The 18,597-nt window shown below is 35.4% G+C and overlaps 1 protein-coding gene across 1 annotated transcript in view; it reads right to left on the minus strand.

The window, feature by feature from the left end:
• The window catches only part of Spink5 (serine peptidase inhibitor Kazal type 5), an 88,359-nt gene that overhangs the window by 19,531 nt on the left and 50,231 nt on the right, over window positions 1–18,597 (minus strand). The window contains exons 18-23 of the mRNA XM_071611855.1: window positions 10,799–10,886; window positions 8,722–8,849; window positions 7,814–7,877; window positions 6,432–6,559; window positions 4,678–4,771; window positions 3,169–3,296 (exon numbers count right to left, since the gene is read on the minus strand). Coding sequence (XP_071467956.1) covers window positions 3,169–3,296; window positions 4,678–4,771; window positions 6,432–6,559; window positions 7,814–7,877; window positions 8,722–8,849; window positions 10,799–10,886 — 630 coding nt within the window. The remainder of the gene's footprint in view (window positions 1–3,168; window positions 3,297–4,677; window positions 4,772–6,431; window positions 6,560–7,813; window positions 7,878–8,721; window positions 8,850–10,798; window positions 10,887–18,597) is intronic.

Genomic DNA, 18,597 nt, shown 5'->3' on the forward strand with positions numbered 1-18,597 from the left:
TAATTAAAATCAGAGTTGAAATCAATGAAATAAAATACTCATGGACAGGTAGTCTTCAAGTGAACTAGACAAACTTCTTGCAATTATGAAACTATAATATAGAAAATATAATGTAAAATAATATAGATAATAGACAAATAAGCAAATAACTAAATAAGACAAGATGATAAAGATAATAAAGTAACAGAAAGGGAACACAGCTGCTGTTTTAATTATGGTATTCAGAAAGGCTGGAGAGTTTAGGGAGACCTGTAAATTATGGACGAAGTAAACCATTTGGAAATCAGGAAGAAGAAACAATTGAAAAAATTGACAAAACAAAAAGCTGGTTCTTTGAAAAAATAAATAAAATAGATAAACCCCTGGCCATGCTAACAAAAAAAAGAGAGAGAAAACTCAAATTATTAAAATACAAGATGGAGAAGGAAATATCACAACAGAAGATACAGAAGATAATTAGAAACTATTAGAAACTGAGATACAGAAGATAATTAGAAACTATTCTGAAAATTTATACTAGAATAGAAAATATCAAAGACACTGACAAATTTATAGATATATATGATCTACCAAAACTGAATGAGGAAGTCATACATGATTTAAAAAGATCAATTTTAAGTAATGAAATAGAAAATGCCATCAAAAGCCTACCAACCAAGAAAAGCCCAGGACCAGATGGATTCTCAGCTGAGTTCTACAAGACTTTCAAGGAAGAATTAACTAACACCAGTACTCCTCAAAGTATTCCATGAAATAGAAAAGGAGGGAACCTTCCAAACTCACTCTATGAGTTTGGAATATCACCCTATGCAAAATTTGATTTACTGACCATCTCAACAGTTTAATAAAACTGAATTTGAGTTCAGTAACCTAATTTTTAAAAAGCAAGTCTGGTGATTCTGGTGCAGTTAACCCAAGATTCAAACAATATAAAACTTTAATTTGTGTTATTTCTTTTTCAGAATTTCACTTGGGTTTTCACACTAAACAAAGGATTTGTATAAATATAATTATATACCTATATATACATATATGATTTTAATATTTACATATTTATTTTAGGGAGTTCCCTTTAAGTATACAGGAAATAGAGATATGGCAATAAAATAAACATTTAAGACTCACATTTAAAGTCATGAAATTTTAATCAAGTAAATTATTGGAAAAATGAGTGTTCCTATAATTATTTGGCTTTAGTGGAATTTGAATTATAGTCATAGCTCTGCTCAAAAAACCTATAGTATCCTCTGAACACATATAGAATAAAATTCAACATCTTTCTCATGGCTCTAAACAGCCTTCTATAATCTTTCAAAACTCATTTCCTGTATTTGTCTCCCTTCCTCAATAATCTTTGATGATAATCTTCGTAACCTCCTTTTTGATCACATGGGCTTGCTAATTCTCACACACATACATTCAGACCTTGCATTGTCTCTTGCACTGTCAGAAACTTTCTTCTTCCCAATTTCCAAATGGTTTACTTCATCAAAACTTCACAGGTCTCCCTGAACGCTCAGGCTTTTCTGAATACCATAATTAAAACAGCAACTATGTTCCCATTCTGTTGCTTTATTATCTTTATCATCTTGTCTTATATAGTTATTTGCTTATTTGTCTATTATCTATATTATTTTACATTATAGTTCCTATATTATAGTTTCATAATTGCAAGAACTTTGTCTAGTTCACTTGTAGAAAACCTGTCCATGTAGAGTGCCTGTCAAATGGTAGGCATTTAAAAGCCAATCATTGTAGGATGAGTGTCTTTAAAAGATTGTCAAAATAATCAATTTATGTTTTCTCCTGTTAACTATTCCAGGTAAAGATCTTATAATAGCAGATTTTTATCTTAATAATCTTATTCATTTGACGATCTGTGGTTTTATTCAAAATGTTCTTTTACAAAATATTTTGCTATTAAAGAATGATGCATAAAGAAAGTCACAAATGAAAAGAGCTATATCATTTAAATTTATCATATCTACAAAGTATGAGTCATGGAAAAAGAGAACATGGTATTATGTAAGAGACCATAATATTAGTGATTATTTATTACTGTAAATATTGTACCAAATATTTACTGAACATTAGGTCAACATTACTAGTGACAATTCACATTAAATGGATGTCTACTTTGTGCCTGTTTCTGGGCTAAGAAGTTTACATGCTCATCTCATTGAACTACAAAAAGAAACACTACACAGCTACTGTGATTATTGTTGCCTCTTTGGACTTAAAATATGAGCTATTAAAGCCTATGGAAGGGATGTGACCTGTTCAAGAACATGGAACTAAAATACCCATCTAATGCTAACCCCTCACATCACCCCACTCTTGCTCCTACTGAAGATTTTAATAACGTAGAATAGATAATAGGCTGTTATTCAGAAGAACTAGATTCTAGCTTGAGCCCTGATGTTCACTCCTCGTGAAACCCTGAATAAATCAATCTGTTTTTCTTAATAGTAGAGTGTAATATTTAAATACGATTTTCTCACATGGCCTATATGAACGATTTTTTTTTCAAGTAGAAAGGTGAAGAACATATGTGTGTGTGTATATGCACACACACGTGTGTGTGTGTGTGTGTGTGTGTGTTTTAAGGGGGCACTAAATAATTGTTAAACACTTAACAATTAAATGCCATAATTAAGAATATTGTGATAAGTTTGGGAACTGAAAACACTACTTTTACTTACAGATGGGATTGACAGTAATTGTGTTACTTGCCCTAAACGCACAAAACAAGGGCCAAACTGGGTCATAAAGCATGTTAATTCAGTACCATGAACCAAGGTAAAATAAACAGCAATAAGTGTGTCCATGAATGCAACAGGAAACAAGCTCTCTTGTACGAATTGGCTATTCCAAATACCATCATAAAGTCCTCCTAGGGTTCAGGCACAATTGAAGAACAACTCTATCAATAACAGCATTTGGAGGTCACAAAGAATTATAATAAAAAACAACGTGGGCACCAGCAACTTGATTAGCTGCCCCCTAGGGTCTATATTTCTTAGGAAATGCAAGAGAAAGAGATAATATTTTGGAAATGACAAAAATAATGATTTTCATGAAGGAAGTCAAAGAAAATTAGAAATAGCCATTAACTCAGGAGGAATACATGGCTATCATTTAGAAATGACTGTTGTAATAAGTACTCACAGTAGCTCTTTACACATGACACATTTGTTGTTGTATGATTTTCCGTCGGCACCACGTACAGGATCACTCTCCCGAGTACAGCTGAGTTTTCCATTTTGCATATGATCCCGATACTCAGCACATGGATCCTAATAAGGGAAAAGAAAGCAGGCCTCCTGAATTGCTTAGACTATTGAATTATCATTAAATTTGTTAAACAACCTGAGAAAAGTTCTTGCATATCTGCCTTTATAAGAATTACGATAGCTAGCATTGCTGTATACACAGAAAGAGGGGCTAGACTCATCTGTATTCTAAGTATAAAGAGTCAGGTGTCCTAGCTTCTAATGCTGCTTTTAAGGACCTACAAAAGCAAGTTATAAAGCTGACTGGAATTTAAAAGCATAGATGAAAGATGGGCAAACTATAGTCCACAGACAAAATATGTCCTGCTTCCGGCTCCCACATGTAAAGTTTCATCAAAACACATCCTTGATCCTTTTTTTAGGCTTTATTTGTGGTTCCTTTCCAACAATAATGACAGAGTTGCAGAGTTACAACAGACGCCATATGACCCACATGCCAGTTAGTAAATACAAGAGCTGACTTCTTTTGTGAGTAGAAAGGAGAGAAAAATTCTGGGGATAAGTGCAAAGTTACATAAATTATCAAAAAAGCTAGCTTGTTCCAATTACAGAGAAGATGGATAAAACTTCTGAACAGGTGTACTTGAGAGTGAGAATTCAACCTCCTAAAGCAGAAGATATTGAAAAAGCAGAAAGGACAGATTTCATCAAAGATAAAAATAATGGACATGTTTTAGATTTAGAAACAAAGAAATGATCTTGAGATTCCAAGGTCATAAGAAGATAAATAAGGTGGCCGTAGTCTTGGGAGGTTGTATTGACAGGCCCGAGGAGTTGCTTTATATGCAATATTGTCATGCTGACACTTAAAAATGTTTCGAAAAATGCACTAAATGCTTGCCTAAATTATTTTATTTCTGTAAGAGTACTGTTAGGCAAGGGAGACAAATGATGCATTCAGTGCTTCACAGGTCCTAGTGGGAGTGAGCAGGTCTGTATCCCAAACTCTTAGACTCCAAAGCCTGTGCTCTTTCACCATGTGATGCTGCCTTGGGCCAGTAGAAAAGATGCCTCAGGACTTGGATCCATCCAGGGTAAGAAAAAATAATGAAAGAAGATGCAAAGCATGTGAAAGAAGATGCAGAGCGTGTGAAACTGGTAAGAAGAAATGCTGACAGAAGTACTAGGTCACCAGAACAGGGGGCAGGAAACTGGGATAAGGCCTTCATGTGGCTAATTACTTCCAGGTTTAGAGAAGTCAAAAGGAGCCCTAGAGAAGCTGTGACGGCTGACATCTTACCCTGCATCCTTCAGGAGAGATACACTGTTCCTCCAAGCACCTTTCTGGCTCATTACTCCCTATATTCTCCTTTGCTTCAGGACCTATCATTGCCCCACTGCCCAAAGTCCATCCCCTGGTTATGTCATTAGAGGTGGCTCTTACCTGAGCTTTCCCTCCTCCACCATTAGAACCTTGTCCTGAAGAATTTCTCTGATCATCCTCTTCTTTCTTCTTTCTTTCTTCACTTTCCTTCTTGCTAGAAATTAGAAAATGGAAGATAGCAAGAAACAGTTTCCAGAACACAGAGCATATTTCTATGAGCTTCTCATCATATGACCAAGTTAGATTTGTATAGTGTCTACCTGCACTTACTTAACATCTACTATGGACCCTCTTGTCCAAAAATAATAGGGATGAATTGGGTGGAGACCCTTGCCTGAAAAGCTTTCATGACAGTATAAGAAAACCAACACATACATAATCACAAATAAGGCAAGATGAGCCATTAATTAGCATTTCCTAAGTGTTAACTAGATGTCCAGCTGTATTTCTTATAAATACCTTATGTTTAAGAGGCCTTTCCCACATAAAATAATTAGCTTCTCTACCAAGCATTACCATCCTCTTGGATTCTCTGCTTTTCTGGAAGAAAAAAGTATTGGAATCACCTCTGAGGGCTCCTCTCTCAGCTGGTATAGCTGTGGCCACATAACCTTGAATTCACCTTCACAGCTCTTCCCCCTTGATCCACTCACCTTCTAACCTGCTCCTGTACTCTAGTTCTCTCTCACTGGATTATTGCAACCCTTTCCCCTCAGTCCCCACCCCCACCCAGTAGCATTCTGAATTTTGGGCCCTTCCCTCTCTTTCTCAATTTTACTACCAGCAAGTGGATCTTCCTAAAGGAACCACATTTTGGCCACTTTCTCTCCTACCTGAACCATTTCAGCAGCTTCCTAGGTGTAGAATTGACCCCAGAATCCTTGATTTGTCATTCAAATGTTGTAAGTTGGTAAATTATAATTAAACTAAATGTCTTGCTCCTGACATAATATAGGTCTCTTAACTGAAGTCCTCACCTCTGCTATTTCACTCTTTTTTCATTCCTTCCTGTCATGTCTATACTTGACCCAAACTGCAAGGTTCAGTTCTAATTCAACTTAGAACTTTCTATTAGTTGTGCTTTTTCTGAAGTACCATACCAACATTTTTCATTTAACAATTCCTTTCATGTTATATTAGCTCATGTCTATATCTAATATATAAGGGCCTATATGATTTCTGAGAATTTGTTTCATTCATCTGTGTATAATCATTAGATATGCTATATATTACACATGTTCAGAAAATTGCTATGGAATGAATTAAATATTTTAGATGTACTTCTAAACGTTTTATTTCCCAAAATGTGATATTTCCAGAATTGTAAATAGAAAACTCAAATTGACAGTAAAATCTGCATGTTTTCTTCCTAGTGGGAATTCTAAAATAATCGAGTAAAGGGATATACATGTCAAAGGACTTAAATATTATCAAGAAAAATATTCTGATCTAGTAGTGATCGAGGCTCTACCCCAGAACTAGAGAATGACCTAATAATGTATTGTCTATTTCTAGAACTATGAATCTTGGCATATATATATATATATATATATATATATATATATATATATATACACACACACACACATATATACACACATATATATATATAAATTTTAATATATATATATATATATATAAATTTACCTTAAAATTCTTTACAGATAATCAAGATAGATAATCATTTGTTTCTTCTGTATGTAAGGAAGGGAAAAGCCCCCTCCCAAACACACACACACATATATATCTCCTACCTAGCTTTGCCTCCCAATTACTTTCTCAACCCACAGCAGGATCTCTATCTGTGCACTCACAAGACTGCCTTGCACATGGCACACTTATTGCCATGGGTCTTGCCATCTGGGCCACGCACGGGATCGTTTTCTCGTGTGCAGAAAAGAGTTCCATTTTGCAAAAGGCTCCGAAATTCACTACAGTTATCCTAAAAGAAAGAGAAAAGGCAAGAGCTTGGTTATGTTCTTGGAAATTATTTTGTTGGTTCCTACTAAGTACTTCCTGAAAGGTGCTGGGATGAGGGAAAGAAATTCCCTAGGGATTTTTTTCTCTGACAATTCTATCACTCAATTCCTACTAAGAACATAGAACTCAAAAAGAGATCTGTGTTTCTTTTTCCTTGCAAGTTATCCCCCAAATCCAGACTGAACCAGCAATTACACACAAGTAAGACTCTTAACAAACTGGGTTCTCTGAGGACTGGTTGCAGTCCTTATTCAGGGGATTGCTGTCTATCTCTATTACATCATAATGCAAAAAACAAAATTAAAAACGCTGCACATGTCATAGACTTAAAAGATTAGAGTTGGATAAATCCTCAAATTTCATCTGGTCTGACCATCCATACTGTCTCTCAATCCCTAACTTATGACTGCCAAGAAGTTACTCAATTTCTGCTGGAAGACATGCGGTGATAAGGACTCTATTACCTACCAGATGGTTTATTCCAAATTTTTACTGGATAATTCTAGCCATAATACTACTTTTGGGAGATCTTGGAAAACAGGTTTATTTTCCTAAGTTAATAAAGTAGGATGAATATGTTCCTTCAGACCAGCAAGCAAAGATGAAGCCTTTTACATCCTTCTGAAAAATCAATGGTATTTTTCCTCTTTCACGCATGTTCTTCAGATATTTGAAGAGAGCTTTCTGGATCTTCTCTCATGCTTCTGAATATTCTCTTCCAAGAGCTACACATACCCAGATACTTTAGTTGTTCTGTTTATGATGTGGTTTCAGTTCCATTTCCTACTCTGGATTCTTTCCCTTTCCTAACAAATTCAGCATAATATCCTAAGTGTGGCCTGGTAAGCACTACTATGCTGACAACTGCATTACCAGTTAGAATTCCAAATTTTCCATTAAGAGACTTGGGTAAAGGTTTTTGCCTCTTTGTACTTCAGTTATCTCATCTATAAAAGGAAGTAATAGCACCTATTGTACATGGTTAAAATAATAGTGGCCAATATGTTTTCAGTACTCAATAAATATCCCAGATTATTATGAGAATATGTGATAAATGTATAAATATGCACAGTTACTAACATGTAGACACAACTCGATAGACGTAAACTCTAGAGTTATCTGAGAAACTGAGAGAGAATAAACGAATCACTTAAGATCATGGAAGTAACTACCAGCAGTAATTAGGATTGATTTTGTATTTTTCCAGGACAATTACCTTTTCAGATTCTCTTTTAACTTTTTCTCTGGATTCATTATCTTTTTCTTTTGCTTCTTGCAGGCTGTTAGAGAGGGGTAGGGGAGAATCATTCATAGCACTCAACATAGAGAATATTAAAAGGAAAATAACTCTAGGTAAGAATATTCCATTACTTCTATACCTCTATTTATTTACCGCAGGACTTGAAAAAAAATAAGTCATACACCTCCATATCATTGTTTTTGGGTGTTTTTTTTTTTGGGGGGGGGGGGTAACAAGTGGCACTTGACCACTGAGCCACATCCCCAGCCCTGTTTTGTACTATTTAGAAACACAGTCTCAATGAGTTGCTTAGTGCCTCAATTTTGTTGAGGCTGGCTATGAATTCCCAATCCTCCTGCCTCAGCCTCCTGAGCTGCTGGAATTACATCTGGGATTACAGGCATGTGCCACCATGCCCAGCTATGGTTCTGGTTTTTAATATTTCTTAAAAAATAAGACACACATGTAATAGCAAACCAGTAAACAAATTTTCATGATGACATTTCTTTTGTAAAATACAGATATTGTCCTTCTCTCAAAAAGAAATTAGGATATTGATGAGAGGTTAACACTTTTTTCTACTTGTTAGTACCCAAAGATTACACCTTTGGATTATTCACAACTGTGCCCTGTGCGCAGAAAAGAGAAGGCCTAACCCTTTTATGCCATTAACTCCAGGGAAATTTGCCCTTAGCACATGGACCTCCCTTGATAGTAATTCAAGTACCTTTCAGAAAACTAGGAGAAAAGCATGCTAAGTATATAGCCTCAAAATAGTAAATCTCCAAACTCAATGCCTATACAGCCTTCATTATCTACCTCCTGGAGATACCAGCAGTGTCACCCTCTCACCCACCGGAGCTTTCCTTTGCAACTCTACTCACAAGAAGGCCTCACACATGGAGCAAGTGTTGCCGTGGATTTTCCCGTCCAGGCCCTCAATGGGGTCATTCTCTCTGGTGCAGGGGAGCCGCCCATCCTTCACATACTGACGGTATTCACTGCACAGCTTCTGCCGAAAGGAGGATGATTTCAGAATCAGATAACTAAGCACTGGAAACCCTTCTCCACTTACCCTTTTGAAAACTAAAACACAATGCCCTACAGCATAGAAAACATGATGCAGAAGGAGAATATTAGCCAAGATTTTTCTCAGTGGCCTAAGTCATACATTAATTGGAATTTAAGGCAGTTGTATTCATCTCTTTAGAAAATCTTCAAACATTATTCTGAAGCAAGCACTGTGGCAGATACAAAGCACAATTTATTGTCTCTTAAATTTTCAAAGGAATTTGTGGTATGCAGAATAATAACTCTCACTCTCACCAATATGTTCAAGTCCTACTACCTGGGACCAGTGAATAGATTACCTTACATGACAAAGATAAGGTTAAAGGCCTTTAGATGAACAGAGTATCTTGGGTTACTCTAATGGGCTTCATCTCAAGAACCAACCCCTAAAATTGAAAGATGAGACAGAATAGAGAGTGAGATATGATCACAGAGGAATAGTCAGAGAGATGCAGCGTTGCTGGCTTTGAGATGGAGGAAGGAGTCCAAGCATGTGCAACACAAATGGCCTCCAGAAGCTACAGAGCAGGACATGGATTCTTCCCTAGAGATTCCAGAGAGGCAGGCTGCCCTGCCAACCTTTGATGTTAGCCCAACTGGTATGTTTGTCTGACTTTAATCCTACAAAATCATAGATAAGAAATTTACATTGCTTTCAGCCACCATGTTGTGGTAATTTGTTGTAGCAAACATAGAAAACTAATACAAAGTGTTTACTTTTTTAGAAAAAAAAACACAAAAAGAAATTATAAGAATTAAGCAAATTTTGTAAAATAAAGAAATTTTCTCACATAATAAATGATAGTTATTAAATACATTATTCAAGTGGAGGAAATCTTTAGGGAGAAACTAATGTATACTCTGAGCCTGAATTTTTATTTAGTCAAGGAAATTTCCTAAGAGCAAAGCCATATAGAAGGCAAAGTTGTTGAATAATTAGTGAATTGTGCAATGTGATACATCCTATTGGGTAATGATATTACACAGATAAATACAATAAATACAGCAACAACAGATATTATATATTGAGTGCTTAGATATGGCTGCGGTTGTGGCTCAGTGGTAGAGCACTTGCCTAGTATGTGTGGGTTCAATTCTCAGCACCGCATATAAATATATGAATAAAATAAAGGTGCATCAAAATCTAAAAACATGTTAAAAAAAGATATGGGAGACACTGTGCTGTTAAACACAGATAAGTTTCTTATTGGTAATAATAACATTCTCATTTTATAAATGAGGAAATCAAGACATAGAGATTTTGGCTATCTGAACTTAACTTGTAAGAAGACAGAGCAAGGATTTGAACCCTGAGAGCACAAGTTTGAATTCAGATTTTTAACCATGATATCATTCTACAAGACAGAAAGACATGAATTGATTCTTGGCATGTTCAAAAAGCAACAAGATGGTCAGTGTAAACCAGCAGAAGAACGTATGTAGAACAATAGGAAATGAGGTCTGAGAAGTGACAGGGATCAGACCAAGCCTGGCCTGTAAGCTACTAGAAGGACCTCAGTTCTTACTCTGAGCTGAGAGGCCTCTGGGTGACATGGCTTGCCTAATGTTTTTAAATGATTACTTTTCTCTCAGAATCAAAGATAGACACTAGGGAGTAAAGGTAAGAGGTAAGAGAAAAGTAGAGATGAGGTCTTGTAAACTGGAAAAGGATAAAGGAAAGAAGGGACAAAGACCTAGGCACAGCCCTTCAGGCATATTAGCCCTGTTGGGCTTAATATATAAGAAGAAAAGGAGTCTTCTAATCCACCGGGATCCAATATATTTCCTCAGCTTGCAGACACTAAGACCCTGGGACTGTTGGGGTAGGAGACAGGTTGAGGGAGAACGACATTGTATATGTATGTGACTCTGATGATTTAAAACAACTACCTCCACGGCTTCTCTCTTAACTTTTTCAGCCTCAACTTTCTCTGTTTCTTCTTCATTATGATCTTTCTTCTCCTCTTCTTCAAGCATGCTGCAATAGAAGATCACAGGCTGAGTACGATTCTCCACTGACTTTGGTAGATTGTTTCAAGAAGGAATGAGGAGCTTTCAGAATGAAAGTCAAACAGTCTTTATGACACTTATACCCACCCCAACAAGTGCTATTGTTTTAGCCAATGTACAGATAAATTAAATAGTCCATATCCCCTCTCTAAAAATAGCAATAATAAAAAAGCACGAATTTAATCAGCTTATGCCCCTCCGTTGATCTTATAGTCTATAGATTTTATGACTTCAATCAGTGATCTATAAGAAGCCACGATTGTTTTGATTTTTTTCTAATTGTGAAACTTTTCCTATACAAATAACTACCACATCAAGGACAAGAGCAAATGGTAATGCCAAGTTCGATGATAAACCCATCATCATATAATTTTATGGGATAGGGTTGTAGCTCAATAGTACAGCACTTGCCTAGCATACGTGAGGCACTGGGTTTGACCCCCAGAATCACATAAAAATAAATAATAAACAAAATAAAAGTATTAAAAAAAGATACCATGTTTAAAAAACATGTTTTACCATGAAATACAAATTTTAAATATTATTTTGGAGGATCTAATGTTCATAGAGAAATTCTAGTTTGAGATCATAATAGTGATCCAAGTTCAGTAAGATTAAGCAGCTACTTTTTTTGTTTTGTTTTGAACCAGAGATAAGCCACGTCACCAGCGCTTTTTATTATTTAGTTAGAGACAGGTTCTCACTAAATTGCTTAGGGTCTAGCTAAGTTGCTGAGCCTGGATTTGAACTCATGATCCTCCTGCCTCAGCCTTTGCAGCCACTGAGATTATAGGTGTGTGCCACCAACCTCAGCAGCAGCTCCTTTTTTGAGGTTGATCACAAGCCTAACGTTTTCATTCTCTTGTCATTTCCCTGTGACATGTGTCATGTCATGCTGGACATTGTGAGTATTTACCACTTCTGGTTATTATCATAGGACCAGCAAATGGAAAAGATGAGAGAAAAATCCTGATTTCTTGTCCTCCCAGTCATTATTTAATCTAATGCGTCACTCTGTCAATCTTTCTTTTTAAGAAATTACCTGCATACACTTAAGATAAGACCTGTGTGATTGGAGACTATTTTTGTTGTTGTTGTTGTATCTTTAAACAGACATTTAAATATTTTTCTCCACATTTATTTTAGAGTGATGTTCAAGAGGGAATTGGCAGTCTAACAAGGAAGGAATTAGAATTGATAAAACTCAGCTTCTCTAATGCCCCACACAGTGGAACTCCAGCCCTCAGGTTTATCCATAGCACGAAGCAACAGAAAGGCCTAGCAAGCTCTGACCTGACTTAACATTTCAGTACAAATCTGGCACATGAACCTGACTCTCAGGGGTTTCCCACCACACTAATACACTTTCAAAGTGTGCATTTCACCTGTGTCTAGCACTTTCCCTGAAAGGGTAGACACAATCCTCTCTATTATACTTCTCTGTCTTCTTCAGGTTATTATAACAATCTTTATGTCTCAGCCCCACACACGTCTATTCAACTGGATTACCTTAACCCACATCTGAATATACTCACAGAGTGGTAATATACCAGAGGAGATAGAGGGACCAAAAGGAGCATGCAATCCAGACCATGAAACTTCTGCCCACTTTTTGTCATAAATAAAGAGTGTCAAGTGTTAAAAACATATCAACACTAAAGGGAGTCTTTTCCTTTGACTTAATTAGAAGATAGAAGGAAGACTGGCTTGAGAATAACACTGTCACTGTGTACTTCAGTGGTACTTAATGTCTTTTCCATGTGTTTGTAAGATTTTCTAGTTGACAATCCATGGTAAATATACTACAGATGTAGGAGGAATCTGAGGCTCAAAGTGAACAGTGATGAAGAGAGTCAGAGGGAGAGCTGGGGTGGATACCTACAACACACTAGAACACATGGAACACTTGTTTCCGTGAATTTGGCCATCTGGGCCAAAAACGGGGTTATGCTCCCTGGTGCATACGAGTGATCCATTTCTCACGTAGTTCTGGAATTCCCTGCAGATTTCCTGGAAAATGAGGAAAATATTTTCTCAGGTCAGTTTTCTATCCTTTCTACCTATGAGGAACAAGTCATGCATGGCAGTATAGACAAAGTCAGGAAAAGTTATGACATATAGCAATAAATCAGTAAAGAAGTACAAAGATCCAGTCACACACTCAAAATTGCCCTGGTGTTACATCAGATCTGTAACCATAACCATCATCCTCCTGAGGATGCCTGTAATTATGGTGCAGAATCAGGCTGATGAGTTGGGCAGAGTTCAACAGAAAACATGCATGTTTGTGTTGTGACATATAATTCAATCTATCTGTAAGAGTTATAAAAAACAATGGTGAGGAGAGTCAATAGGCCTACAGGGAAGCCTTCCTAGAGGCGAGAGAGAATTGCTGAGTCAAGGTTTGTCTTTAGCAAGCCAAGAAGAGGAAAAACAAGCATGCTCATCTTTATAGATGTGAGCAGAAAAAGTATGATCCCTGGAGAAGGCGACATCTTTCCTAGAGTGAATCCCTGTCCAGGGATGGGGAATGAGGATTTAAATCAGGAGAGTACAATAGGAGAGGAGAGAAGGAGAAAAAGGGTGAGGAACATTGGGAATATCAAAGAGGCCTTGGAATATGATCAAATATAATAGATTAAATGGATTTTCAGTTTTAAATTACTGATAAGAAACACTTGCAGCTAATAAAAACATTTATTAAAAAAGAGTTGGTATCAACCTTTCCCAACTAATGGTTAGGTTCAGACTTTTGTAGTTATTGTTCAAAAATAAAATTAAATGCAAATTGTGTATAAGGCTACTGTGTGAAACCAGCAAGCTTGTTTATTGTGGGTTCTAAGTGCTTCCCGTATATAGATGTCCGTCTCATTCCCAAGATTCAGAAAAGTTTTCTGCCGTTATTTCACTGGAAAGGTTATTAATGCCGTTAGTCTGAATTTCCTCTCCTTCTTGAATGCCAATTATTCTTAAGGTCAGTTTCTTAATATTGTCCCAGATTTATATACCTAATCATAGTTTCTTATCTGTTGTTTTAATTTTATCTGTATATTCAAAGTCAGCCAACTTGTCCTCAAAATGAAATTTTGTCTTCTACCTGATCTAATCTGTTGAAGAGACTTTCAACTGAATTTTTTATTTCGTTGATTGTGCCTTTCATTTCTAAGATATCTGTTCAGGTCTTCGTCAATATTTCTATTTCTTAATTGAATTTCTCATTCATATCCTATACTTGTTTCCTTATTTTTTTCACATAATTTTCTGTGTTCTCTGGTTCGTTGGTCACTTTTATAATCATTCTTTAAATTCTTTATCTTCTGTTTCATCCACTCAATCTTTGGAATAAGTTGCTGGTGAATTATGAGCCTTATGGTGACACATTCTCTTGTTTTATTTTCATAATTCTTGTATTCCTATATTGGTATTTGTTCATCTGTTGGGATGGATTTCTCTTCCACTATTATGTGAAGACCCCTTTAGGGCATAGCTCTCTCTTGATGAAATGTTCCAGAGCATCAGGTTATTGTGAATATTCTTCCAAGGGGGTTTTGTAGATTCATATGGTTTCTATGGTGATAGATAGTGTATCTTGACACTTGTTGTGTTAGTGCTTGAGGATTCCACTTTCTCTGTAGATCTCACAATAGTGGGGTCCATCTAGTGGGTCAGATGTTGTATGCAGCAGTGTATATGGAGTGCATTCTCTGTTATTGCTGTTCTAGGCTTCACAATTCTGTTGTAACAGGGTACAGACATGATCTATATTGAGGTTCCTTATAGGTGTTGTGTCTACAGTCTCTGTGTTACTTCTCTCTACTGCTGCTGTAGGAGTGAATGTCTGTGAGTGGTTCTAAGGCCACCTCACCATTCTTAGTTGGGACATAGTTATCAGTTTGGGGATTAAGTCTCTTCCTATCCTTTGAATATTCAATATTTTTTTTTATAAAAATGAACCTCAAAATTTGAGTAATCATAAAGTAAAATTGGTATTAGAAAAATTTCATAAAGACTTCCCTTTCTTTTTTTAAAGGATAAGAGTTTTCTTAATTTATTTCAGACATGAAACAAACAAAAAATTTATGCTAATGAGATAACTAGAATTCTATTATATAGAAAAATTGCCAAGAAACAAAGTCAGCATTTCTGAGAAAATTACCTTTGCAGCTTCCCTTTTTTCTTTTGCTGTTGATTTTTCTTCTTGTTTACTACAAGGGACAGGAAAATAGAGAGAGAGACGAAATGGATCTTATTCCAGGAGAGCAGATCTTTCACATTTATAGATTGATCAGTCACTGCTTTGATTATTCTCAAGATCCACCCATAGTACTTTGTCATTGTATTTATAATCAACTATAAAGGTTCACTACACCTGAAGACAATAGTGTTCAAGAGGAAGTCCCTTTAACAATGAGTAATCCATTTAACTTCCCAGCATGTGCACTGCAGTAATATTCTCTGATTTGCTTCTGTGGTCACTTATATAAGGTGGTAATATTTGGTTTGGGCAGCAATACAGCAGAGTGGTTAGGGGGAAATACTCTGGACTGAGATCATCCTAGGAAAATGAGACGCACCTTAGTCTCCCTCTGCCTTCCTTTCTTTAAAATGAAGAGCAATAGAGGTATAGGACAGGAAGTAAGAATACCTTTCTCTTAAGAATGTATGGAGTATTAAATGAGTTGGTATATTTAAGGTCACTAGAACAGTACCTCTTACATCATCAAGTGATTAGCATAAATTATATAAGGAACTGACATCATCAGCATTGTCATCATTGTAAGTAAACATTCCAAAAATAGGCATATTATAAAATTAAGTGAGAGCAATAGATCTTTCTATGTTAGATAATTACTAGTGCTGCAAACTGAATTTAGTGGTTGGACCTATAGCATAGCTGGTATATGACACAAACAAATCCTGTTGTATAGAGAAAAAATATTGCATAATTTGTTAAAATGTTTTAATGCATTCTAATCAATACAAGATTTGACCATCCATCAAATTAAAACATTTTTAAAAGATGAAAAGATTATTTTCACATGGTATGAAAAAGTGCAAAAAATGACAATGGAGGAAAAAAAGATCATCAAGAAACTCAGTAACCTTTGTTAGCATATATGGGTAATAAAAGTGTTTTTGAATAGAGATTTTGTATTTATTGGACAATTTTTGTATTTATTGTATTTATTAAAATAGGTTTAAAATGTGTTTTTCATACTTCTTTATGTGAAAACTGATCTAAACAAATCCAAGTTGACTAAATATTTTAATGAGGAATGATCAGAAAAAGCAGCAGAACTGCCCACTAGGTGGCAGAATTATTTCTGTAGAGAAAATGAAATGTAGAGAAAAAGAAAAACAGATTGAAAGAAGCCTATCTATAGGCAAATATATCACCAGTAGTTGGTAAAGCCTTGATAAGAGATTATATCCTGTGTACACTACAGTGAGAAGCATGTTATAATTTTTTTACCAACATAAAACATAAACTCAGCTGATTTTCTGCCACTCTTAATTTCACTAGGCCTTCGTCTTTTCATTTGTAACTTGTGATAATACAGAACCTATTTCATATGATTATGATGACGATTAAATGAGATAATGTAGCAAATCTTATCATATGCCAGACAATTACATCTATTCAATAAATGCTTATTATGATACCTAAGTCATCATCATATTGACTTTCCAAATAGAAAAGATTTTTGGAGTTCAATGGCTCTAACATTATGGGAGAAATCTGATGAATTAGACTGCCCCTGCCCCTCATCCAACAGAGAAGACTTTTTGAGATCTTTTGCACAATATGTAGACTGTAGTTAATAATATATCATGTATTTCAAAAGAGCTAAAAGAGTATATTTTAAATATTCTAATCACAGAGAGATAAATATATAAGGTGATTATGTTTCTTAGGCTGATTAAATCATTCCACATGTATATCTGTATAAAAATATCACATTATCCTCATAGACTTTAATGTTGAGAAAGTAAATTGGGAAATACTTTTAGTCAAAACATGAGTTAGGGGAAATTGTAGATTCTTGTTTAAGGGTCCATACCATTTTACTTATTTCACAAACTTCAGGTTCCCTAAAATAGGTAACCAACTTCTACACATGGAAATCATTATCCTTAAGTCATTATCTTTATGTTATTATTCGTGTTAAACCCAAATCTTCCTCCCTATATACTTCTTATCCATTTTATTTCTATTCGCTAAATTCACACAGAATTGGTGGGAAGAAAAATAGTGAGCAAAAGAAAAAAAATCTCATAAAATTTCCATATAGTACTAATTTTCTTAGTTTGACTAATAATATTTCATAGAGCTGAAAATAATTAGTATTATTATCATAGACTAATCTCCAATCTGGATGGAAAATTATAAATTACTTCTGAAATGCCTTATAAGATACCATTCTACATCTCTTTTGTGAAAAATTGTTTTGACAAATAACTTCTATTCATGAGGATAATGTGATATTTTTATACAGATATACATGTGGAATGATTTATTTATCTCTCTGTGATTAGAATATTTAGAATGTACTCTTTTAGCTCTTCTGAAATACATGATATATTATTAACTACAGTCTCCATATTGTGCAAAAGATCTCAAAAAGTATGCCTCTTAAATGAAATCAGATCCTCTAGTTGAGATTTCCTCATTTTCAACACCCATTCCTTCCCAATCCTGGTCTCTGTCTATTTCTATATGTTAGGTATTTGAGATGTTATTTATATATATATATATGTATCAGATCACACACTAGTTCACTTTTACATCTTGCTTATGCTGTATCTCTTATGCACTTATAGTCTGAAAGTTTTCCATTTGCTTTTATGATTTTTTGGTACTTTTAAATATGACATTCAAACTGAATTCTACATTGAAGAAGAAAATGCATTATTTTCATTAAAAAGAATTTCCCAGAGCATTTCCCATGCTCCCTGGCAATGCTCTACTCACAAGAAGGCCTGACACATGGAGCAGGTGTTGCCATGCATTTTCCCATCTGGGCCTCGAATGGGGTCATTCTCTCTGGTGCAAATAAGTTGTCCATTCTTCCAGGATTTGCGGTATTCACTACATAACTTCTAAAGAAATCAAGGAGGAAAGTTGGAGGTGTTAAACAAAGTTTAGATCTGATTTGCAAGAATGAGTGAAATTTAGCCTTTTATTTTTTAAACTGGAGGTCAACTCTTGGCCTATTTTAGGATACTTCTCAACTTTGAAGGCATGGATATTTTTAAGTGTCAATGGATCCTCAAGCAAGAAAATCACATCTGTACATGCACAGATGCAAACACATCAAAACAACAGCTGTACAAATGTTTCATAGAGTTTCAGGGAATTCACGTGTTCCCTGAATGTGACATGTACATCCCCAGGTCCATATACCTCTGACTTATTAGAAAGGGTAGCTCACCTCAAAGGAAGCAGATTGTCTTTTATTTCTTGAAATAATTTCCTTCTTTTTCTTTTCCTCTTCTTCTGCTTGGCTAAATGAGAGTGGTTGAAGAAAAGATATGAGAAAGAATCAGAGAATTTTCAGATTGGAAGTAATCTCAGACAAAATTTGAAGTTAATTAACATGGATTAAATTCTTACTGTGTGCCTAAGCCGGTGTTCAAACTATGAAATAGGCATGACATCATTTAGCATGTCATGCTAG

Source organism: Marmota flaviventris, chromosome 5 (assembly GCF_047511675.1).
Source record: "Marmota flaviventris isolate mMarFla1 chromosome 5, mMarFla1.hap1, whole genome shotgun sequence".
Taxonomy (NCBI): Eukaryota; Metazoa; Chordata; class Mammalia; order Rodentia; family Sciuridae; genus Marmota; species Marmota flaviventris.